Source organism: Chinchilla lanigera, unplaced genomic scaffold (assembly GCF_000276665.1).
Source record: "Chinchilla lanigera isolate Chin_1 unplaced genomic scaffold, ChiLan1.0 scaffold00029, whole genome shotgun sequence".
NCBI lineage: Eukaryota > Metazoa > Chordata > Mammalia > Rodentia > Chinchillidae > Chinchilla > Chinchilla lanigera.
The window spans coordinates 18,934,844-18,959,044 of record NW_004955430.1 but is presented as its reverse complement, the minus strand read 5'-3'; the positions used below and the strand labels follow the sequence as shown (position 1 = coordinate 18,959,044).

The following is a 24,201-nucleotide window of genomic DNA, read 5'->3' as shown; positions in this document are numbered from 1 at the left end:
ACCTTGGCCAAATCAATAAATGACGCTTTCTCATCTGAGAGCCAGGCAATGAGTGACAGTCACATTCCAGAAACCACAGCTGAACAGCTAACAGTCAAACAATCTCTAAACCCTCCTGTCAAAGTCTGTATGTGCCTCAACTTCCTACCAACTTTGCTCCAGAAGGCTGAGCCTCATTAGATACATTGTGCCTTGCTATAAATTCATCGCTTTTCACACATTGATTGATAGATTCTTCCTTCTTTGGGTATTTCAAAAGTAACATCCTTTGCCATCAGGGCGAGGTGGCACATACCTGTAATCCCAGCACTCAGGAGGCTGAAGCAGGAGGGTTCCTGCAAGCTTGATGCGAGCCTGGGATACACAGTGAGTTTAAGACTATCCTGAGCTATACAGTGAGACACTTTCTCAAGAAAATAATTTAAAAAGTAACATCTCTAAAACTTGAACTTGTGTTTTTTTTCTCAACCTATGAGAAAACCTCATCTTTGTAAAAATCCTTTTTTGATTACTGCATATTACTTATATAGAATATTGGGTTTCATTGTGACATTTTCATATCAGCATATAGATACTTTGGTGGTATGCATGAAAACCTCAATGTGAGTCATGTCCGTGCTACCGTCGTGTCTTGCTTGTACCATTGCAGTAGACTAACTGGGTTTCTTGGTTCTGATGCTTGGCTCTCCCTACTTTGTTCTTAGCACTGCGTCTGGAAGGGTCCTTTCCAAGGCTCAGATTGTATGAATCCTCTGTGCAAAGCCTTGCAGTAGCTTCTCAGAGTGAAAAATTCCAGAGTCTCTGTTTCTGTTCTACATGGCCCATAAGGTGCTGGCTCCTGTTATTTCTCTGACTTAACTCCTACTGTTGCTTGCTCTGCTCCAGCTCTACTCACTTTCTTGCTGTTCTTCACACCAACCACAGTGCTCTGCCTCAGGCGCTATGGATCTAACAGTTCTGCTCTTCTAAAACTTCCATAGAGCCCAGGCCCCTGGTACATTTCATGCTAATGTAACTGCACTGAGGGGCTCCTGACCCCTCTCCTCTCCTGGCCCCTCGACTCGAGGAATCCTCAGCCTCTGTTGCTTTTCCCCATTTTCCCCTTGATACAAGTTTATTTGCTTGTGTGTGTGATTTGTGTTCCTCAGAGTGTGAGCTCCATGAGTGTGAGTATGTGGCTCTGTCCTTTGTTGCACTCCTGGGTTTATTACTTTGCATGGCCTACAGGCAAGGGTGAGTAAATGTGCAAAAGTATTCTGAAATTCTCATCAGTTATGTAGAAGGAAGTCCTTCCTGTTCATACCTTTCTGGTTTTAGGGGCCAGGGGGTCCACTGGTTGAAGTTCTCATTGAGTGGCTGTATATTTTGGGGTAGGTTGAGTGGGTGATACAGAGGAAGAATAAAGACCTTGAGTACTGTGACAAGTCAACACAGATCCCTTAAATAATTCTGCATGATGGAGTTCCTCTAATCTCTTCTTGTTTCTACTAAGATTTCTGTTTTGGTGTCAATTTTATTTTTTTAACTATTCAAAAAAACCTCTGTCCTAGCAATATGAGGTAATATTTATCTCAAAATGGGCTTGAATTCCTCTACTTTTAAACATTAATTCAAAGATGGGAGAGAGAGAGGCAGAGAGAGACAGAGACAGAGACAGGGAATATTAGCGAACACATTGCTACAACATGGGAAAGGTGCTCATTCTGAGCAAGAGAGAGAGAGAAGCATGTTACAAATGGGGTCTATATTGGAACCACCGCCACTGGCATCAGCGCATGGTTAAGTTAATGCCACACCACTTAGAACTCTTGCTTACTTTGGTAGCCACAAATTTATTATACAATACTACAATTTATTATACAATACAATACTACAAATTTATTATACAATACTACAATTTATTATACAATACATATTTGTGACCAATTTCCAGATGGAACTCTCTTATTGTGAACTAGTTTCTTCCACTGTGTAAGAAATAGGAATCCCACCTGCCTGTTCTCTTTTAAATACTATGTCCATAGTGACATTTCCTATCTTTTTTAAATTGTTAGTGAAGACAGCATCCGATGCTGACAGTGAATGGCAGGTGGGCCGGTCCTGGACAAGGGCAGCGGGAGCGGATCACGCTGCCTTGTATTAATAGTCCTTGAACGCAGTGGCATAAGTTCAGTCACAAGAGGGGATAACTATTTGCCCGCTCATGAATTTGCTTCTGTGTGGCTGCTATATTGAGACTCACCCTCCAGGGAGGTGCTAACTCTGCAGATGGATGGCTTTTCCGGATCCCCATGGCATCCTGAGGAACACTCCTGCTCCCATATTAGTATTTGGAGCCTCTTTCTCTTTAGTCTTCCTTCTGTGAGGGAGCCCGGTGGAGGGAGGGAGACAACAGGAGTTTGGACTGAGAGTCAGGCACCCAACGCTGTTACTTAGGTATAGCTGTGCTCCAGTCACGCTGCTGCCCCAGGCCGCAGGGGTGGAATCTGCAAAATGAACGCACCATCTTTCCAGTCTGTCACTACTATTTGTGTAATTTTCTGGTTGCACCACGTTGTGCGTTTCCTAGGCCCCTGACTCTTGGCAGACAGATGTATGTATCATTTTACAGCCCACCCCACATCCTCTCTAATACCAGCGCTCCATCCCGCCCACCACGTCTTGTAGCGGGGCAGGGGCTGGGAGCCAAGGAAGTAACAACTGCGCCTTCAGAGGTCAGGGCACACGGGGAGGAGCCGGAGGACTCAGACATTAGGAATCCTATTTACATTTACAGCCCCAGAGGCCAGAACCATGTAAAAATATTAATAGCTTTGGGCTTCAGTCCCAAAACTGCAAAAGAAACCAAAAAAATGCCATTTGCTTGGAACTGAACTTTCAACTCTGGAACTATTCCAGAATCCTTTATTTATTTATACTTCCTTAATAGTAAAAATGAAAAAAAAAAAAAAAACTGGGGGATTTTTTTTATCTTGGGGGGGGTGAGAAAGAAACAGGTAAAAACCTTTTTATGTTTATTTTAATATGAGAAAACATAGGAGAGATCATGGACTTTCCCCTCATTAAGGTCATCTATACCTAACAGGAAAAATACCAAGTGTACACATGGTTGTGGCATGAATCAGCTCTTAAAATGTCTCATGTCTTTTCCTCTTCAATAGTGAGAGGCCGTCAGCATTTACTAGGCTCCAGCAGCTGTGTACGACTTGGTCATTCTTGCTGTTAGAACTTGGAGCAGCAGTGTCTGCACTGCATTGTGGTTTCCCTGACATCACTGCTCACCGCAGCACCTGAAAGGGGAGCTTGTCATGTGTTCTCTCCCTATTTATATAAAGATTAAAGGTACTCTCCCTGTAATAGGAACCTTGGAATGGGAATAGTTTTACAGCTGTTCCCATAGATGAAGTGCTCCCATAGAGGATTGTTTAAGTCCAAAATAAACTTCAGATTTGCCATGTTTCCCCATGCAGGGAGTATACCGTAGGAAGTCAGGATGAACCACAGTGCATTTGTCACCGTGACCTTGGATGACGCTGCCTCGCTGGCTGCCCCGGTTGTGGTTGAGTCCTGCCTTTATTTTCCAAAGAAATTGGGCTTTGCCCCCATGGCAAAAGAGTCACGACAAGGTGCTTGAGCAGGAGGAGCTGTAGTGGACAGGAGCCGTGGTGATGCCAGGAAGAGTAGGTCTCAGCCAGTGATGCTTTTGGAACATCTTGGTTGGCATCTCTGCACTCGGGTTTCTGCTGGGATTATAGCTACAAGAAGCACCCAAACATTCCCAAGAATATAGGCTACAGGAAAAGCACATCTCCCTACGTCCTTCCTATGAAATGGAGGGAATTGTGGGTAGCTTGGCTAAGTGGAGTGGGATCGAGTGTGGCACTTCTGGTGGCCGTGACCATACATGCTCAGCCTGCTTTCAGGAAGGGTAAGTCTGATTCACTCAGGATTAAGATGGACAAGATTAGAAAAAAGTTGACTTTTTTGACACTACACAGGAGACAAGGCTTAATTCTGTCACTTGAGGCCAAGGACAGATATAGGACAAAGTGGTGAGGACTGACTTAAGTCAGTCAGCTTAAGAAGTGCTCCACATGACCTTGCTGGATACACAACCAGCTCAGCTGTGGAGGTGAGAAAAATTATGATGCTAATCTGAAATAGCTTCTGTAGTGTCCTTGAGTTTTTCTTGGCTAAGTATGAAATAGCAGGCACTTTGTGCTTTGGGCTTTTGTTTACACGTACACCAAGTACAGCTTGAATAATAGAGCAGTAAGAGACAAGTGTCACCCGGAGAGAAACACCTTCGTAGAGGATGTCAGGTAGCATCCAGTCACAGCAGGGCTGAGCCCCCTTCCTCACCACCTCTGCCCCAAACACACACTGTGGTTAGAACAGTCATGAGGTGAGTGGCCTCATGTCAGATTGAAGAACATCTCTGTAGTTTTTCAGGTTCCAGTGCTGAAAAACCACAATAGGCTTCATGAGAAGTATCTTAGCCAAACCTGTGTGTTAGGAGGGTCAGTGTGGTTGGGAGGATGGGAAAAAGGGACTAGAGAAGAGATGGGGTCAGAGGCACAGTGAGAAAGACAGATCGTATAGAATCTTGTGGATTGTGGTGTCAGCTTTGGATTTTGTTCAGGTGGGAGCTTATTCGAGGGTTTAGGTGGAGGCATAACATGAATTAACTTGGCATTTCTAAAGTGCAACCTGTAGACATGGGAAGAATAAGCAGAGGTCAAAGGCAGAAGCATGGGTCCCAGGAAGGAGGCTTTTGCAGTAGCTCAAGAATGAGATAAAGGTAGCTTGAAACAGGGTGGTGGTAGAGGAGAGAGTGAAACATCAGAGGTCTGGTTATGGAGCAGACAAGATTTGCTGAGGAAGTGGGTCAATGATGTGAGGGAAATAGAAGACGAAGACAAAACCCCAGAGGTGTGGTATTTTGGAAAACCGATATTTGGAAAACTAGAAGGAATCAGGTTTGTGTAGGTGGTCACCAAATCAATTTCAGCCATGCTAATGATCAAAATGAGATACAGGAAGTGTAGGTGGTAATTTCTGCCTGGGCTCTGTTGCTCCGTAACCTTCGGTACTAACGTCCTTGCCAACTGGTGTGAAAGGCACCTTGCTTTCTGCGTGCTCTGTGGCCTAATGGCTACACAAGGGGAGCCAGCTGGAAGCTTTAGCATTGTGACAGCATTCACTACCAGCTCTAACTGGACAAAGTACAGCTCTGTGATGGAAGAAATTACTCACAGGAGCTCAAAGGACCAGGAAGGGCAGAGACCATGCTTGCCTTGCCTTCCTACTTCTGAGCTAGAGAGCTTACAAAGTCATGGAAATGAAGGATTCTTAGTTGACTGTGATAATCTCCTAGGTTTAACTCATTAATTGCAAGGTACCTGAACTGAGACCACACCTGCTTCCCTTGATAACCCTGGTATAAATCAGGAAATTAGTCAGTCAGTGCATATTTGAGCAGCCACCAGGTGCAAGGCCCCTTGACCTCCTCAGACTAGGACATTGTTTGGCTATTCCAATGACCCAGCAAAATTGCAAGTTGTCTTACTTTAAAGATTCTTAAAGGGGTATGACTAAGTCATTTTTTTCCCTTTTGCTAAAGAAACAATTTCAAAGCTCTTCAGTCTGCACTTGGGCAGACACTTATATATTTGAAATGATACTTTAAATAGTTCTTCAGAAATCTGATGCTATTCTAGATATTGGATGTATTCCACTTTTGAAACCAAAATCTAGATTTCCCCCTGACTGAATGGGCCCAGTCTCATTAGCTACTGTTGCACTTGGCATTTAGGAATTACACCTTCGGTTCCCGTCTTCATGTGATTTCTCCAGTGACTGCTACTTTAATTTCAAAGGGTTGTAATTAATCTCAGTGTAGAAATGTGATGTCGGTGCCTTGCCGAGATTCCTGAAATCCTCGTGCTCTTGGTTTCTGGGCTTCCTGTGTAGAAGCACTGGCTCCACCCTGAGGCTCCTAGAGTTGCTTCGCCTATAGGCTCAGTGGGAGGAAGTACCTGGGAATTTGTATCCTTCCAAGCGCTCAGCCCTGCAGCTTCAGGAGTATGAAAGCCTGGTGCCCTTGCCTCAATGGGGGACAACTGTGAAGTGAAGCTGACGCCCACAGTCCCTACTGGTTGAGGGAGGATGTACCGCAGGTAGCACCCTGGCTTGGCTTTCTCCTTCTGCTTCACCGTTTCCTTTGCTCTCCTGCTGGTCTCTGAAGACTGTCCTTAGCCACTCATTTGCAGACACCAGTCTTCATCTTGGGAATAGAGTCTGGGGAAACTGACCTAAGAAAATACCTTATCACTGTGTTTCCCAAACTGAGCACCAACGTAACCCAGCACTGCACAGCATGCGCAGGGGCACCATAGAATATTGTAAATATCCAAGAAAGTCAGAGTATTCAACATGCATCAGATATATCCCAAACTACTCCAGGTAGTTTATGATTTCCACATTGGTTTGTACATACTGCTTTGATGAAGACATATCTTTTGGAAGCTGGGATTTTGGTGGCCTTTACAATAAAGGCAAATACCCCAGAAAAGTCATGCAGAAGAGGACAGTGATAGTATCAAATATGATTCCAAGGTTTGAGAAGTGTTTTAGGACCTACAGGTACACATGCCCTGTTAATATGTAAATGTGGTGATTTAAAGATAAAAATTAAAATATTTTTGTTAATAGATATATTTTATTTTTTTTCAGTTGACATCACAATGTCAGGGTTTAAGTTCTTACTAAGTTGTACCTAACAATTTTGGGGAGATTTTAGCTATTTATTTTGATTTAGGGTTGCCATGAAATAATTGAATGCTGGGAACCAAGTGAATATGGAGGCCTCATTTCATCCTGGTAAACGTGGTTTGTGTGTGTGCGCTGCATTAATGTGAGTCAAATGTGCATGTATCAAATAACAGAACAAGTTGCAGATTACAGTTGAAATAAACTGGGTGCTTCTCTTGTTCCTTCATGTATCCTTTATACTCCCTCAAAGACACGCGTTGTTTATGAGCTGTCACGCTGGCCCTTAAACATCATGTTCTCTTTGTTATTCTCTTTCAGGGAGTGGGTTAATCGAGCCCCATCTATTCATTTCCTGAGAGTGTTAATTTGTCTGAGGCTACTAATGAGGGATCCATGTTATCAGGTTGGTTGGAAAATTATTTTTTACTTGTTACAAAGGTGCAATAAACAACCCGTGGGCTTTTCTTTGCAGTAAACCATGGCAACTTTTCTTTGTCTCTTTCATAACTCAGTAGTTTCTAAATTTGGGAAGTATCTCACCTGCTATTTAAAAAACAATTGGAAGAATTTTTTTTTTTTTTGGTTTTTTTCTCCGGTACCGGGAACTGAACTCATGACCTTGCGCTTGCCAGGCAGGCGCTTTTGCCGCTGAGCTAAATCCCCAGCCCCAACAATTGGACGAATTGATTAAATGCATACAATAAAATATGTATACTTTTATTACATAATTTATGAGGTTAAATGGCTTGAACTTTTGGTCTGTTTTCATTACTACCTGGTGTTTTAAATGATTAACAATTCAAGGAGGTTTGCACTTGCCACACCTTTCAGGCAGCTCAGAGTCAAAGTCAGCAGTGGCAAGTAGGGGCCTCCTCATGCGGATCCCGAGGCAGCCCCTGTGAAGAGCAGAGCTGCAGTGTGAGTGGCTGCTCTAGGGTCCACCCCCTTCCTGACTTCTCGCCGGCAGCTCTGAGCTAGAGGTGAGCAGGAAGCTTCCTTCCCTCCTACCTCAGAAGAGGGCACTGAGATCCAGAATCTCTCCCTTTTGCACTATTTGGCTAAAATGCTCCCTGTAGCTTAGTGCCTCTCAGACTTTAAGGTGCACAAGAATCCCCTGTGGATCTTGTAAATGCAGATTCTGACTTGGTAGGTGTAAACTGAACCCCAGGGCTCTTTATGACTGACAAACTTCCAGGAAATGCCGATTTTTCCAGATTTCTGTGGCTCACACTTTGAGTTGTGACGATCAGCTACTTAAATTGTAACCTAACTCAGAAACCTGATGAACAGTGCACCTGGACCAGAAAGTGATTCTTTCCAGTCCCAGCTGGTAGATAGCTGGCTGCATAAAGCAGCTGCTTTCCAACTTTATTGTACACCAGAAACATCTGGAAAACTTTAATGATTGCTGTAGTTTCTGGTTTGGTAGTTTGGGGGTAGGGTCTACAGTATGCATTTGTATACGTTCTCAGGGGATGGTGAAACTGCTCATCAGGGCACCGCAGTGTGAGAAAGCTTCAAGATTGCTTTTTGATCATTGTTTCTCCTTGCCAGTGTGAACTATGTCAAGAATATTTTCATTACACTACAAATTTCTACAGTATTTACGGTTTTTTCCTCCCTAAGCAGTATCTCCTGTTATGCCGTGTCCCCATAAAACATTAGGAAGCACAGACCATGCACATCTTTTGTTGTTGTTTCAGTTTTTCTCTATAAATTCTTGTTTAAGTCAGAATATGTTTGCTTTCATTACCCCAGCAATTATCTTTCCCAAATGTGGCACTTAAAAAAAATGTTTTGGTATCAGCTAGCTAGAGAGACAGCGCTGGTACAAGTCTTCTGGGGTTCACAGTCACTGCACATCTTCGCCTTAGGGCGTCGGCCCCTTCTTCACACTGTATTCGAGATTGGCCTGTGTGATCATAGTGTAGCTAACCACAACCCTCTGCATATGTGACTCAGGAAACTTCCTAAGGGTTTTCTGCCCTGACTGCTCAGTTTTCTGTGTACATAGCATCTTTTTTCTCCATGGCCAGCCACATAGATTTGTGTGTTCCATGCATTTCTGAGATGCCTTCTTGCTATTCTGTGTGGGATATATATGGAACATTTGTTCCATTTTGCCTGGATCAGTCCCAGGATGTGGTTAGCTCTCCCACTTAATGAACAAGAGCACCCTCTTTCTCTCTCTGACGTGTCTCAGTTTAGATGAAAACATTATATATGTAATATTCATAAAACTATTCAAGAAGGAAGATCCAGTTTCTGACTTATCAAAGTTAGCAAAATATTTACCTTAGCATGTTTTGTTTGCTAAGTTCATTGGTGACAGTGGAGTCATAGTCTGCTGATCTCCCCTCTGAAACACTGCTTTTTAAACATCTAGTCCTTGATGGATTAGTAGGGGGTTGATTGTACTGCTCTGTAAAGACTGCAGTGGTCACTCTATGAGATTTTACTACCAAACGCATATGAAACTAGTATCCCCAGTTGCCAGTCGTTCTTGCCATAGAAGGGGATCCTCTCGGAACTTCTCCTTCCTGGCTTCCTTCCCACACAGAAGAACATGTGCTTGGGCAGTTGTATAACAACTTCAGCTGCCAAGAATTATTGGCTGAAGTCATAAAGCTGTGCTGGGGTTTACTACAACTGTGGCAGTAGATTCCAGCAAGCTTTTGCTGCTGCTGCACGTTCATTTCCTCTCTTACAGAATCAGCACTGTGAGGTCTTTAGTGACCGTTCTAAGCCATCTCCACTTCTCACGCCCAAGCCCCCTTTGCCCCGGCATTCTCATAAAATTACTTCATCAGCAGCTTTAGAGAAGCCTGACGCCATCCCAGTGCGAACCCTTTTATGCGCTCTTCTTTAAAATATATGGATTATCATACAACCTTCCTTCCTTATTTCAGAAGTAATGTTCCTTCTCCTTGCCAAGGTTCATCCTTCCCTTTGTTTTCTTTCTTGTATCATTGGCTTCCTTTCCATTTTTCCTTTTTATAAAAATACACTTTCCTTGCCCAAGCTCTCCACTGAGGTCTTTCTCTTACCTTCATTACTGCACTTCTTAAAAAGTCAGCTCTGTCTCCTGAATCCACTTTCTTTCTACCAGGACTCATGCGTTTCATTGCCCTCACACTGAAGTCTGTGTGCGGAGCTCTCTCTGGAAGGCACACACAGCGTGCTGCGTTTCAGTTCTCGTTCCTCACTGAGAGGTCCTAGCCTGGTGGTTTGTAGGCTGGAGCTTTTTTCATAGCACACAGAAGTTTCAGCACATGTTCAGTGGCTATGCTAACACTGTCCTTGAAGATATGATTATTTAGCATTTTTCAGAATTAATGAATGTTATATGTACTCAGATTTCAAGTTTAGCTGGTGTCCCAAGCAGGATGAATGCTCATCTGTATTCATTCTAGTGCAGCCATGGCACATAGATTGTCAAAAATACAGAGAAAATCTGTAAATCTTCAAAACTCAATTGCATTAGTAGGCTTCGTTCAGCCTTGACATTTCTTAAGCACTTTGGTGGAGACACCTTATCACATTTTCTGTTTGTCTTTACTCATTTTGGAAGCCTCAAGTTCTTATTTGGTATTTAGGGCTGTATTACTTAATTACTCTTGTTTTAAATCTTGTCTCCCTAAATGTTAATCTTCCTCAAAATGTTATCTGCCCTGTCATTTTTGCCTGTATCTTCTAAGCTATTGTCTTTAGCTATCACTGTTTTGTTCTTTGTTTACAAGGTCGTGTTTTTAGCCTCCTCCTTTTCATTGTAAGTTCCACATTCCCAGAGAGATATTTCTGCCTCACTGACCAGTAGCACAGTGCTTCTTGAAGTGTGGCCTCTGCATAGCTCATAGGTCCTTAGGGCCTTTTCGGGGGTTCTACAAAGGCAAACCTACCTCCCCGATAAAGCTAAGATGCTCTTTGCCTTTTCCTTCCCATGCTCTTTCCAAGTGTGTAGTGGAATTCTGCAGGGGCTACACAACATGTGGTGTTGTCAGGGCTCTGACAGCTCCTGGGATGTGGGCTTGAGGATTCTTGTGCTTTGAAACCTTCTTGTTTTTCATTTCTAGTATGGTAAACACAAACAGATATAATTCATATGAATAAAATCTCTTTGGAGTTTTCAGTAATTTTCTTTCTTTTTTTTTTTCTGGTACCAGGAATCGAACTCACGACCTTGTGCTTGCCAGGCAGGAGCTGTGCCGCTGAGCTAAATCCCCAGCCCCGTGGTTTTTAGTAATTGTTAAGGGTGTAAAAAAGATTCTGAGGACAGTTTGAGAACCATTACTGTAGCATATTATACTCAATAGCTTTAAAAAATAAAACTCTTCTGTTCTTTTCCTCATCCATGAACCTGCAGATACAATTCCTTTTTAAAGTTAGGTTTATTGGTACACTTTAGATAGACATAGTGATCACATTCATCATAGGGAGTTTGTACCTGCTCATGATATATCTTGATTTTTCTTCTCCCCGCCCCTCTTCAGCCCCTCTCGGATACAATTCTTGATTCTTCTCATGGCACTGTCTTTCCTTCCAGGAAGGTTCCAAGGCAGGACACTTTAGAAACATCTTTCATCTTTCCTTTTTGCTCACCCCTCTACAAACCTAAGGCTTTGTAGAAGAGAACTTACTACTATGTCTGAAAAGAATAGTGAAGTCCAGTCTAGTGAGAGGGTGGGGAATGATAAAATCAAGACCAGGGAATAAGCAATGTAGAGGCTCCAGTGATTTTTGAACAGAGAAGTGACCCGGTCATGTTAGCAGCTCAGTGTCAAAGGCTCATTACAGCTTGCTCATTGTTCACTGATTTAACTGCTGAGTAGGCTTAAGAAGGAGCACGTATGTGGAAATGACACTTTTCATTATGGTTAGATAGTGGTGTACAAACAGTGCTCGTGTTGGCTCAATAAGATCTATTTTTTATATGTACTTTTTACCAGTATTATCTTATTGGGTAGATTGTTAGTGTGAGACAAGGTCTCACTATGTAGTTCAGGCTGGCCTCCAACTCAATATCTAGCTCAGGCTGGTCTCGAACTCACTGCCATTCTCCTCCCTCTGCCTCTGGAGTTCTGAGATTGCAGTCTTATGCTCCTGTGCTCTGCTTGGATCCTTAGACAAAAAGGAGAAGAACTCAAGGAGCAAGCAGAGCCAGGGATATGTGCAGATTTACTAGGGACTTTGTCCAGGTCAGCAGGCTCGAAAGTACAGAAACCAATCTTGTGATCCTCTGGCCTGTGGATCTGAAAGGACACCCAGCAGGCGTCAGTGTCATTGAACTATCCAGTCCTGTTTGCTTTTCCGATCAGTAGCCAGCACTGTTAAGCCCAAGTGTATACATATCTTGTAGCCATGGTTTTCTCTAGTTTACATTCTCGGGTTAGAGCAACTCCCCGGTGTAACCAAGTGAAAGACAAGGAAAACAGCGAGTCTGGGCGCAGCCTCCCAGCCCGGCTCCACTCTCTATAGGAACATGCAGGTGAAGCGTTCATTTCCTACATGCAAATTCCGTTCTTGAGTACGTAACAACACAATTTCTCTGTGCGAGAAGCCTGTTTCCCTTTCCTATACCTTCTAGCAGTACTTCTCTAAGTGTTCTGAGAAGTGGTCAGTTCTGTGAAAAGAGGTGTGCTTTTGGCCAAAGGTGCTTGGCACAGGCTGTGTGCTGGTGGTTTCCTTGGGGATTTAGAGTGCACAGCAGCGTGCTCAAGGCTCGGAGGAGCTGCTTGAGACAGAGAAGCTGCTGAAGTCTGCTTAACCTAGCCTTTCCCCAGCTGATGTGACCTAAAACTTCTTCTTTTTCTTCTGTTCCTTCTCTCCCCTCCCTCTCGCCTTTCCAGGCTGGGCGTGGTGGCGCACGCCTGTAAGCCCAGCACTTGGGAGGCTGAGGCACAAGGATCATTGTGAGTTCGAGGCCAGCTTGGGGTATGTCCCCACTTTCCTCCTCTCCCTTTCTTTCCTCTTCCCTCCCAGCCCCTTCCTTTTCTTGTCCTTTCATTTTGGGAGCATGCCCAGCTTCACCCATGCTACAAAATAAAATGACTGTTTCTAACACATAGTTCGGAAAACACTGACTTACTCTTCTCCCACGAATATTATGTGAAATAAACCAGACACTCTAGTTTATTTATTTATTTATTTATTTTTATTTTTATTTTTTTCCGGTACCAGGAATCAAACTCATGACCTTGTGCTTGCCAGGCAGGTGCTGCGCCACTGAGCTAAATCCCCAGCCCTCCCACGAGTATCATTGGACACATAAATATCTTGTTTAGGATAAACATTTGAGAATGACAATGAGCAATCATGCCAACAAGTCTCCCTTGGTGACTTCCCACTCTGACGCAGCAAACGTGGATTTCCTTTATGGGAAAGACCCCTAGATACTAATCTTTTGTCCTCACCTCATCTTCCATGCCCTGTTGTACTTTTTGTTTAACCTGGACATCCCATCAGCACCTCAGTATGCCCAGCTTGTCTTCCCCTCTCACCAAGTCTATCACTCTGTGTCTATGTGTTGTGTCGCTGTCCCCAGCTTCCATGACCAAATAGGGCCATGTCTTCCAGTTCACTTCCTTCCTGACCGTATCACTTCAAGTCTACCCCTGCCTGCATTCCCAGTTGCACTGCCACTGACTCCCCGTGGGGCTCCCAGTTGACATCCCCCTCTCCAGTTCATTTTAAGATGAGAAGGAAGGCCCTGACATGGTTCTGGCCAGTTTTTGTTTACAGAATTTCACTGGGTGTCACGGTCTTCTTGATAACGTTGAAATCAAGGCTCTCATCTCACTGCTTCCACAGTTTGATCCCACTCTAATTTTCTAGCATTCCCCTCAATTCCATCTATGGAGTTATGAAACTGCTTCTTTCAGAGAGAAGGAACATCTTGATGTTTTTGCTGTGCAATTTCCATGCACTTTTAAGCCACCCCTTTCTTTGCCTGAAGTCTCCTTTATTTTCACCTCATCCCCCATTTTTTTAATTTTAAAGAGAAAAAATATCAAAACAACAACAAAGACAAAAACAAAACAACACAAAAAAATAAAAATGATACAGAATTTCAAAACAAGATGATAGGAAATTAACAATGGTTGTTATATTAAATATTGTTATTTTCAACTAAGTTGCTCAGATTACCAGATGTAAGAATGCAAGATTGATCAAACAATTAAAGAGAATAAAAAATAATAAAAAATTAGAACTGATACTGAGCTTCAGTAAACAAGATGTAGGAATTGATCAGTGGTTGTTATATTGCATATTGTTGTCTTCACATTAGTTGTCCAGATTACCAGATATAAGCATGCAAAATTGGTCAAAAAATTTAAGCATTAACTGTTCTTTTCAATAAGCCAATAGACATCAGCAGTACAATTATCCCAGCCATCCTTGTGTATACATACATATTTTTTCCTTTACTTCTTTCTTTCTTTCTTTTCTCCTTTCCCTCATCCCAGCTGTTCCTTCCATTTGAGCAATTTCTTTCCCTTTCACAATATCTATTGTACCTTTTGTGTTTTATTTACATCCCCCATCTTTGTTCAATGAGTCTTCCTATCCTCCCAGTCTCAGTTCAGAGACCACCAGGCTTGTGAAGTTTCCCTCCGTCCATCCCCTCTAGCCCATCATTGTACATCATGCTATAGGTTTCTTGTAACTTCTAGTTTTTTGTCCACCACCTCAAGCTTAGTAAAGTGGGTCCCTGTCAACTACATGCTTGTGTCCTTGCCAGACCCTTGCCCAGGGCTGTATATAACAGAAATGAAGTGAATATTCAATAAATATAAATGGTCTTAAATGCTATTCCTATAAGTATGAAATGCTGTGCCATCACTAGAGATAATGTATGCAACATCCTTATGTTCTTTAATTATAACTTTCAGAGGGTGAATGGTGTTGATGAGGCTTCAAATTAGCACCCAGTCATGAAGCTATTTCTGATGGAGCTATCCATGTTCCTTCACACTTACTTCAAACATGGGCATCTTCAGCGTGTCCAGGTTCACTTTACACAGAATAAGGAAATGTGGGCCCGAGAACCTTGAAAACTTGTAGTGTTTCTGCATACACAGTGGAACTGAAGCGTGTGCTCTCATACTCATGTTCTCATCCTTGCGCATTTCACAGACCTGAAATTGTGGTTAGCGTTTGCATCTAAAATAACTTCCTTTTTTGTACATGTTAAATAAGGAGAGAGATACAGGTTTAATTAAACGGGGTAGGGCCCCTTGGAAACACATTTGCCCGCAGGTACCCACCAGTGTGGATAACCCAAGAGCACACACTTACCGTCCTGTTCACAACCCCAAACTCTATTCTCTTCTTTTCCCTAATTAGCACTTTTAGGGCAGCTTCAGAAGTATAAGAAAGCATCTATTTATTGGGAATCAGATGAAAAGCTCTGTATCAGGCGGCATGGTGGGAAGATGGTCCTCACATTTGTTTGGAGTATGGAGTTCATAAGACCATTATCCTAATAATTGTAAGAAAATGTGTAGTTTACTAGAGTAGTGCTTCTCAAAATTTACTGTATGGGCAAATGACCTGGGTACCTTGTTGAAATTCCAAGTGTGAGCAGGTCTGAGGAGGTCGGAGAGCTTAGTGCGGGTGTGATTGGTGTGCTGCCCATTCATGGAGCCCACCTGATAGAGACCTAGAAAAAGGTCTGGGAGGCTGACGATGCTCTAGGCAAAATGATTTACCTTTCTGAGCCCTAGCTGTTCTTGAGTGTGATCTGAGAGGGTTGAATGAAATAGTCTCTAACGCCTATTCCCAATCGAACACTTAATGGCAGGAGGAAGAACAAAGGATCGCAGGTGGGGTGCAGTTCTACGCATATAATCACTGTCTTCCTTTCAATCTGACTTTCATATTTATTAAGTTTATCTTAAGTGTAGTGTGAATGACAAACACTAAAATTTCCATATTAATGCTAGAATGTGCAACTTCAGAAACTAACTATAAACCTGTGACCTAGTACAGGAAGTTGCTTGTGAACTCTACTTCCCTTCCGCCCCATCCCTTACCTATATTCTGCTATTTTTGTTATCCTAGGAGATACTCCATACTCTGGGTGGGATCGAAAACCTGGCCCAGGTAAGGTCTGTTTGGTGGCTGGTGGTGCCTCCTCGTTCTGTGCCGTGACAAGGGCAAGGATGGAATAAGTGTGGGCACACAGCGACTTTCCCATGGTGTGTTGCTTGCTGGGTGGGGTGGCGTGGAGGGATAAGGATGAGCCTGAGGATGACGCTGGCTGAGCGGGGAGAGACCCACAACGCTTCATTCTGGATGACTGAGCACATTTTACCTAGTCTTTTGAAACTAAAAAGTCCCATGAAAGTCACATGTCTGTAGTTAGTAAAGACAAGGAACGGGCATGGGCTGGCAGGTAAATTCCTCAGAACTATGCATTCCGTGTGATAGGAGGAAATGTTAGGAAGTTGGTTAAAACATTTTCACATGGAAATGACTACTCTGCTATGAAAATATTAATAAATAAATGGAGTTAGGAATGATCTTCTTTATTTTTCTGAGGGAAGTTAAGCAGATGAGTGTATATATTCTGAGCATTGTGGTGGTCCGGCTTTATTAATGCAACAGTGTCTGTCGGAGAGTTGCAACAGTTCGCTGTCCTAACACCCACAGTGTGCACGTGAAGAATGATTTACGCAACACACCTGGGGCCCGGTAAACTCATCCTGAGTTCTTAGTGGAAGCTTGAGTGTAATGACAGTTTAAATCTATTTTATCATATTCTCTTTCCTGAGAATGGATTCATGCCTAAGATTTTTTAAAGAATTATGATAGATTCGGTTTATCTCATTTAATGAAATAATCTTTCATAAGATTGTGTTATAAAGTTTCTTCTTATCCACTTTATCTTCCATTGTAGTATCAGAAATTCTGTGTTTCTCTGAGCCTATTTCTTATTATAATCAGTTATCAATAGTGAGGAATTATATAACTTCATTTTATTCTTACTGATATCTGCCTTTATGTGGGTTAGGCATAATTTCAGATATTGTAAAAGATAAGGCTAATAGAAATACATGCAGTATCTTATAAAAACCCTTTGAAATGGTAAAATTAAAGAATTAGACTTCTGTTCCATGTCTTACATTTCGCTATTAAATTACACCACACATTTATTCAGTTACAGGTCCTTTGGGGGCTTTACTGAGTGTGCACAGCCTTTGCATGGTCCTGCCCTTAATTTCCGGCCAGGAGCACTGAGTAATAATTGGTGAATCTGTTGTGCCACCTAGAGCCCATTTTAAGAAATACACAGCCTTGCGCCTTACCTACTTGTGGTTTTGGTGTCCCTCCTTTCTGTCTTTTTGGTTGGTTCTTCGAGCAGTACATGGAGATTGTGGCCAACGAGTACCTTGGCTATGGAGAGGAGCAGCACAGTGTGGACAAGCTCGTCAACATGACATGTAAGCATGGTCTCAGGGCCAGGAAGCAGTATGGTGTTTGCGGCAGCAGGAAAGGATGCCGTGAACACTTTTGAAGGTTTCTGTTCATAGTTAGGGTGTGAAAATCCATGCCAGGTATCATATGCAGGGGCAAAATACACAGCAGAATATTTTCAGCTCCCAGCTGTTACTTTGGAAAGGACAGTTTATTTCGTGTAAGAGAGTCTTCCATGAAATAAATTTTGTTTTTTGCCTCTTTTGTTTCTGTTAAAGGAGCAGAGACTTCAACTTCACCTATACTATTTGGTTAACAACAATACCTACCTTACAGAATTTGGAACATAAAAAAAAATTCAGAGTGTGAAAAAAAGAAAAAGGAAGCCAAGCATGGTGGCTCACACCTGTAATCCTAACACTCTGGGAGGCTGAGGCAGGAGGATGGCAAGTTTGAGTCCAGTCTAGACAAATTAGTGAGAACCTGTCTCAAAATTTAAAAAAAAAATAAAAAGAGAGAAAACAAAAAGAGTCTCACCTGAAGACGTGACATGCAAACACAGGTCTCTGTGTGTGAGGTGCTCCCTGGACACTTAGTGTTTTCTCTCGGGAACCCCCTCCCTACAGTGTTGGGATGATGCCACTTGTTTCCTGTTGGCTAGCGGACGTCTCATCCACGTTTGTTTGCAGAGCAGCACACTAGCACCCTGATTCTCAGGTGCTGGGTCAGGAGTTTGTGGCAAGCCCCAGGCATCAGGCTGTTTCTTTGTTTTGTTTGTTTGTTTGTTTGTTTGTTTTTGTCTTTTTGAGATAGGGTCTCGCTATGCAGTTCAGGCTGACTTTGAGCTCACTTTGTAGCCCAGGCTGGTCTTGAACTCGCAACGATCCTCCTGCCTCAGCCTCCCGGGTCCTGGGATTACAGGCATGTGCCACCATGCCCGGCCAGGCTGTTTCTTTGGGATGACAGTTTTCCCTCAGTGGAGGAGCCTTGCCACATTTATCCCATTCGCTGGCCTCCCCTCTCCTCTTCCTAAGTTGAAATCCCCCTAAGGAGGATCTCTGGAGAACAGGCCTTGCTTTGAACTTGTCACGATGTCAAGAAACTTGTTCAACTTTAAGTGAAGGGAGAGGTTTGTTGTTTTTGGTATTCCCATATTTGAGCAGCACAGTAATATTATGAAATCAGCATTAGTTGAGCTTGAGGGGTAAGTGGCCCTGCCCTCTTCCCACCGTGCTCCGTGTGTGTGTGTGTGTGTGTGTGTGTGTGTGTGTGTGTGTGTGTGTTCCCTCTGCCCTTCCTCTGCTGGCGCATCAGTATTGCACACCTGGCTTCTCTGAGTACTGCTTCCTTTAAGCTCCCCATCTCTTCCTTCCTTTACAGATATTTTTCAAAAACTTGCTGCTGTCAAAGACCAAAGAGAATGGGTCACCACAAGCGGAGCCCACAAGGTGAGTTGGCCCTAAGAGAGTGAGTGCTTTAACTGCAGGTGGCTCTCGATGACAATGGTTCCCATGCCCGGTTCAGAACCTTTATGGTCACGCTGCATGTAATTGTGACTCACTGGCTCGCTAAACCGGCCTGAAGTTGTGACTCTCTGTCAACGCTTTTATATTCTTTACCAGCCTGGGGAGTCAATGTGGATAAGTAAATAAAGGCTCTTCCTGAAACATTTTTTTTTCTATGCCATGTAATATGAACTAAATTTATTGTTTAGTTTAAATGTTGCTTGAAAAACTCTGGCTATATATCAATTGACCCTAAAGGTGTGTTTGTACATAAATAAATGGTAAGCAACAAATAAAATGTGTATATATATATACTTATAAATAAATTCAATATGTCATATGGGGTCATGTTAGGTTTAACCGTATGAAACTGCCATTGTTTGTAGCTCAAAATTGGTAGAATGTAGGCAATTTCGGGGCCCCCAGCGCATGGGGAACCTCGGGTGGGGAGCGCCGGTCTTTGGACCGGCGACTCACTCCTGGCCTTGTGGTTCCCCGGAAGGAGGGCTTCCGGCACACAGGGAGCTGCGGGTGGGGAGCACCAGCCTTCTGGCTGGCTAGCTTCCTGCCTGCTGGCTCCCGGAGGGTGGGCCCCCAGCACATGGGGAGCCATGCGGCGGCGAGCGCTATTGCGCACCGGCCCTTAGGCCGGCCGCCGCCGCTCAATTGGGATCTATCATGACACAGAGAAACAGTGACACAATTGGCCCACCATGCACCAACTGCAGTTGCCCACCCACGGATGTGTGTGAATCATTGAAACTTTGAACAACCCCTGGGAATATATGCCATACAATGAGCCACTCTTGCTCCTGCCATTGGGAACAAGAAAGGTCCAGAGCCAGCGGAGGAGCAGCTGCTGAACAAGGACTCAGAGAACATGAGAATGCAGACTAAGCCCACGGAGTCAGAGGTCCAGTGGACTGGGGTCACGAGAGCCACTCGCAAGCTGTAAACCAGGAGGACCTTGCACAATACCTGCAGAGACTCATTGGAAGCCATTCTTCCCCTGACAGTACAGGCTGTGGTGAAGCTCTGGAGAAGTCTGCAGCAGGATTCCTGCTGCCTGTGCTGACAGTTGGGGAGAGGACACTAACTGGTTGTGGGGTCCCAAAGCAATGGGAAGCTGGAGAGAAAAAGCTACAAAGAATGGCTTTCACCCCAGATAGCTCACTTGAGATGTTAGTAAGAATTGCCTCCTCAGTATTCTATAGCCATGATGAGGAGGAGGCCAAGGAGAGAAAACAAAGAGACTGAGAAAAAGCAGCTCCTTTTGCTGCACCACTAAGAGAAACAGATCCCAGCTCTGATTCCCGGGGCTCCAAGAAGAACTCGACAACTGCATTCATCAGCTACCACTGTTAAAAGCCATGCTACCTCAAGAGGAACTGCCCTAAGAGGCCCCATGGGCCATGCCCTGGATGCAAAGGAGACCACTGGAGATCGGTCTGCCCTCTGAGGTGGAGGCCCCAGAGCTCAGACCCATGCTACCAGTTAGTCCAACAGGAATGAGAGGGCTTGGGTCATGGTCTGCCTTCTCCCTCTGGCCAGACCATCATCTCCATCGAGGAGTCCTGGGTAATCATGACTATGGAGGAACAAGAAAACAGCCTGTTGCTAGACACAGGTGCAAGTCTCTTGGTCCTTCTTTTCAATCCTGGCCTTCCTTCCAGCCGTCATACCTCAGTGAAAGGAGTCACTGGTGAGGAGGTAATATGCTATTTTTGACAACCCTTAGGCTGTAACTACTTATTAGATCCTTCTTGCATATCTCTGTCTTCCTGAGAAACCACTTTGAAGATACCACCACGTATTACAGCAGCCATTGATATTTTCCTACTAATCTATCCATAACTGTGTTAAGTTTGTATTGTTCCTATCCTATTTCATAATGTATGTTTATTATTATGTGTTTCCTACAACAACCATTGAGAATAGTTAATGATTTTTCAATAGGTCACTCATGTATAGCTCTATTTATTTTCTTTAGAAGCCACTTTGAAGATACCAAAGTATAGCACAACAACTCTTGATAATCTCCTACCTCTTTTGTCTTTAACTCACTATTATTTGTCTATTTGTTTTCCTGAGAAACTATTTTGTAGATAATAATATGTAAAATGATAACCATTGATAATTTCCTACCATTTTGTCTGTAATTTGCTAAGTCCTCCCATTATTATGTTATCTTTCTTTTATTCTTTAAAATTAAAAAAAAAAGAATGTAGGCAATTTCATATTCTATAATCTCATAATAAGATGGGATAATATTACATAACAAGATTGGCATAATATATGGAGCAAATATGTACTTCATGGGTGAATGCAGGTTTAATCAAAACAGATTAAACTTATATTATAACAAAACTGTTTAGATGATAGCTGCCTAGAGCCAACAGGAATATTTATAACCTAGGACGCCACTTACCAGTGTACTGGAGCATTTTGCCTACATCAGCGCATGGTGCTCTGGGCTAGAGCAGTGGTGGCAAACCTATGGCACGCACGCTAAAACAGGCTGTTTATATCATTGAAAGTTCTAAAAAGTTCACCATCAGTGGTCTAGGGGACGACTGTAGAAAATTTTTGAATTAACATTAATTTAAAGGCATGGTAAGTCAACATGGCAGAAAATTTGAAAATGATGTGTCTGTATTGAAGTTTGGGAGCTGTGTTAGAAGACAGAGAAAAGTAATGAAAGAAGAAGAGGAAGGCTTCAGAAACATAGCAATAGCATCATAACTTTATTTGCTTTAAAGAAAGAGATGATAAAGGGATGAAATCCACATAATGGAAACCAAGAACAATCCTTCTAGCAGTTATTGCACAAATTTCAACTCTTATCTAGAATCTGTTTGGGTTGTACGTTTTTGAGACAGGGTCTTGCTATGTACTTCAGGCTGCCCTTGACCAGCCTGGGCTGCATAGGGAGTACTATGAACTACTCTCCATGAGTACTACTCTGAGCTATGAGCTACTCATAGTGAGTACTACTGGACTAATCACTTTGTAGCCCAGGCTGGCCTTGAACTCATAGCGATTCTCCTGCCTCAGCCTCCCAAGTGCTGGGATTACAGGTGTGCACCACCACACCCAACTGGGGTTGTAATTTTTGGGGTTGTTCTTATTTTGAAATTGTGTATGGAAGACAAGAGATATACATTAATGAGAACTTGGTAAAGGCAACTGACAGAAACAAAATTTCCAGCGAAGTCACGTTACTTGGGGTGATGCTTACAAGCACCAGTGAGGCCCTTTTCACACCGCCTCAGTGCACGTGGGACACTGCAGGATTAACACTGCTTGTACGGTTTGCAAGAAAAACAGAAGTTTCAACATCCTGTTTCCTAATTTAGAAAGTATGCAGTATGATGCCTGGGTCACAGTGAGCGCTCAGGGCCTGGTCACTACCAGAATCCATCCCGTTAGTGTCCACCTTCCCCAGGAGAGGGGTCAGAAGTGCTGAGCAAATACTTGGGCACAGGGAAAGGAAGGGAAGTACGTGGTCTGGCCAGGCACCGCGTGATGCAGTCCCTTCCCTTTCCTGTCTGGGGAAGAAGTGGCCATGAGAGGCTGCGCTCCGGAGTTGGGAGTCACAGAGAGAAGGACACCTGCCCTCTGGAAAAAACGAGGAATTTTGATGTTTATCCAAACTGCCTTTAAGATTAAGCTTCTGCATCGATTACAAAATAAAAAACAAAAGATCCTATAGAAGACTTGATATAAGTGAATAGCATTTTTCATTATTCTCTAAGCAAAGCTGTAGTATAATAGATAATTTGATTCTATTTATAAAAATTATGTTTTTTATTAGTCTGTTTGGAATACATAGTAATTACACTCATCTTAGGGGCTGGTGTGTGTGCATATTGTATTTTGATCATTTTTACTCCTTTCTCCTGCCCTACCCTCTCCCTCCTTCTCCAGATCGCCTTCTCGTCTTTGACATAAGAAATAATTTGATCCTCTTTAATAAAAGTGATGCTTATAGAAAGATATTTGTTGTTATGAAGAAATTTTGGAGGGTAATATTAAGAAGGAAATGAATGAACAGCTATAAAATTGTATATTTAGTTTCTTCTTAATTATGCATGCACGTACATCTTTAAAAACTAACGAAAAATTCTAAAAGGCTAAACCTCTGTGTTGAGAAGGAAGCATTATGCCATTAAAGAAGATTGTTGTACTTATGTAACTAATCTTTTTTTCCTGTTTTTCAGACACTAGTAAATTTGCTCAGTGCCCGAGACACTAATGTTCTATTGGGTGCCCTTTTGGCCCTGGCCAGCTTAGCAGAAAGGTAGGTATATTTAAATATACTTCACAGTTCTGCTGTTATAGCACTTTAGATAAGGGGTGAAATATAGATCAGTTGCTTTGTCCCCTTCTCAGTTAAAATTTGCAGAAAAATAAGCATGAAGAAATGGGTCAAAGAGAATCTTGAGTGGAAAGTATCATTTTAAAACTTACCTTGGAAAGGCAAATCACTGCTTAAAATTCTGCTTTTCTTCCTGATTTAAGATATTTACCATACCTTTTCACCTAACCCCCAGCTACTTCTGCTTTTTGATATTATCATAATATTTCTTTGCCAGTGAAATCTCCCTGACCTTTCATCATCATTCTTAGCTGTGTATTTGTTTCCACCTACAGAACAGTTTCAAACACTCTGACCTTAAAAATTTCTTTAGAAAAACTGTTCTTCCATAGGTATCATTATTTTAAATAAAAATGCTTTAAATATATTTTGTGCCAATGAATGGATCATTGTTCTGTTTTTTTTTTTTGTGCATAGCATGTAATTCATTTTGTTTGATCTCTTCTTCGATGTGGAATTAATGTAGTGAAATATATTTTTAATACTTAATAATGTTTTAAAATTTGTAGTCCAGAATGTAGGGAGAAGATAAGTGAACTCAACATTGTAGAAAACCTGTTGATGATTTTACATGAATATGACTTGCTTTCCAAGAGGTAGGGTTGCTAAAGTTGAATAATATAATGTGTCATGCTTGATGTGTAAATGCTTAGTGTTTTTATCATGTTATATTATTTACAATGTTAACTGAATTTCATGAGTTAATGTGGGAGTTATTTTCTGTTTAAGCTTTTAAAATAAAACTAGTGCAAGGAAGAGTATTGATTTATTTTCCCTGCATTAATTCTAGATCTGTGCATAGGATACAACTATATAATCTTATGATAAACTAAGTCTATACCTTTGCTTACTGTGTTTATTTAGTTACTCGCATACTTTTTATGAGAAAGAAACTTGAAAGTGGTCCACTTTTTATACTTTCAGACTGTGTGGGGACTAAGTGATTAGGTTGCTGAGCCTGTTTTTACTTAAGATGAGTTAAATAAGAAACTGACTGACTTCTTTTGTGATCACTTGTTATAACTTAGGACAGAATCTTGAGTGAAATGAATTGTCTGTACTTAAGCTGCATATTGCTTAAAGGATTACCATATCCAGATAATTACTTGGTTATATTTAAGTAGAGTT

At 42.4% G+C, this 24,201-nt stretch overlaps 1 protein-coding gene across 11 annotated transcripts in view; it reads left to right on the top strand.

Annotated features, from left to right (window-relative positions):
• Window positions 1-24,201, top strand: part of Nek10 (NIMA-related kinase 10) — a 234,425-nt gene that overhangs the window by 29,672 nt on the left and 180,552 nt on the right. For all 11 annotated transcript variants that reach the window (XM_013515620.1, XM_005387501.2, XM_013515619.1 and 8 more), the window contains 6 exons: window positions 7,093-7,177; window positions 15,835-15,876; window positions 17,138-17,216; window positions 18,571-18,638; window positions 22,916-22,995; window positions 23,583-23,669. In XM_013515620.1, the coding sequence (XP_013371074.1) occupies window positions 7,093-7,177; window positions 15,835-15,876; window positions 17,138-17,216; window positions 18,571-18,638; window positions 22,916-22,995; window positions 23,583-23,669 (441 nt within the window). The remainder of the gene's footprint in view (window positions 1-7,092; window positions 7,178-15,834; window positions 15,877-17,137; window positions 17,217-18,570; window positions 18,639-22,915; window positions 22,996-23,582; window positions 23,670-24,201) is intronic.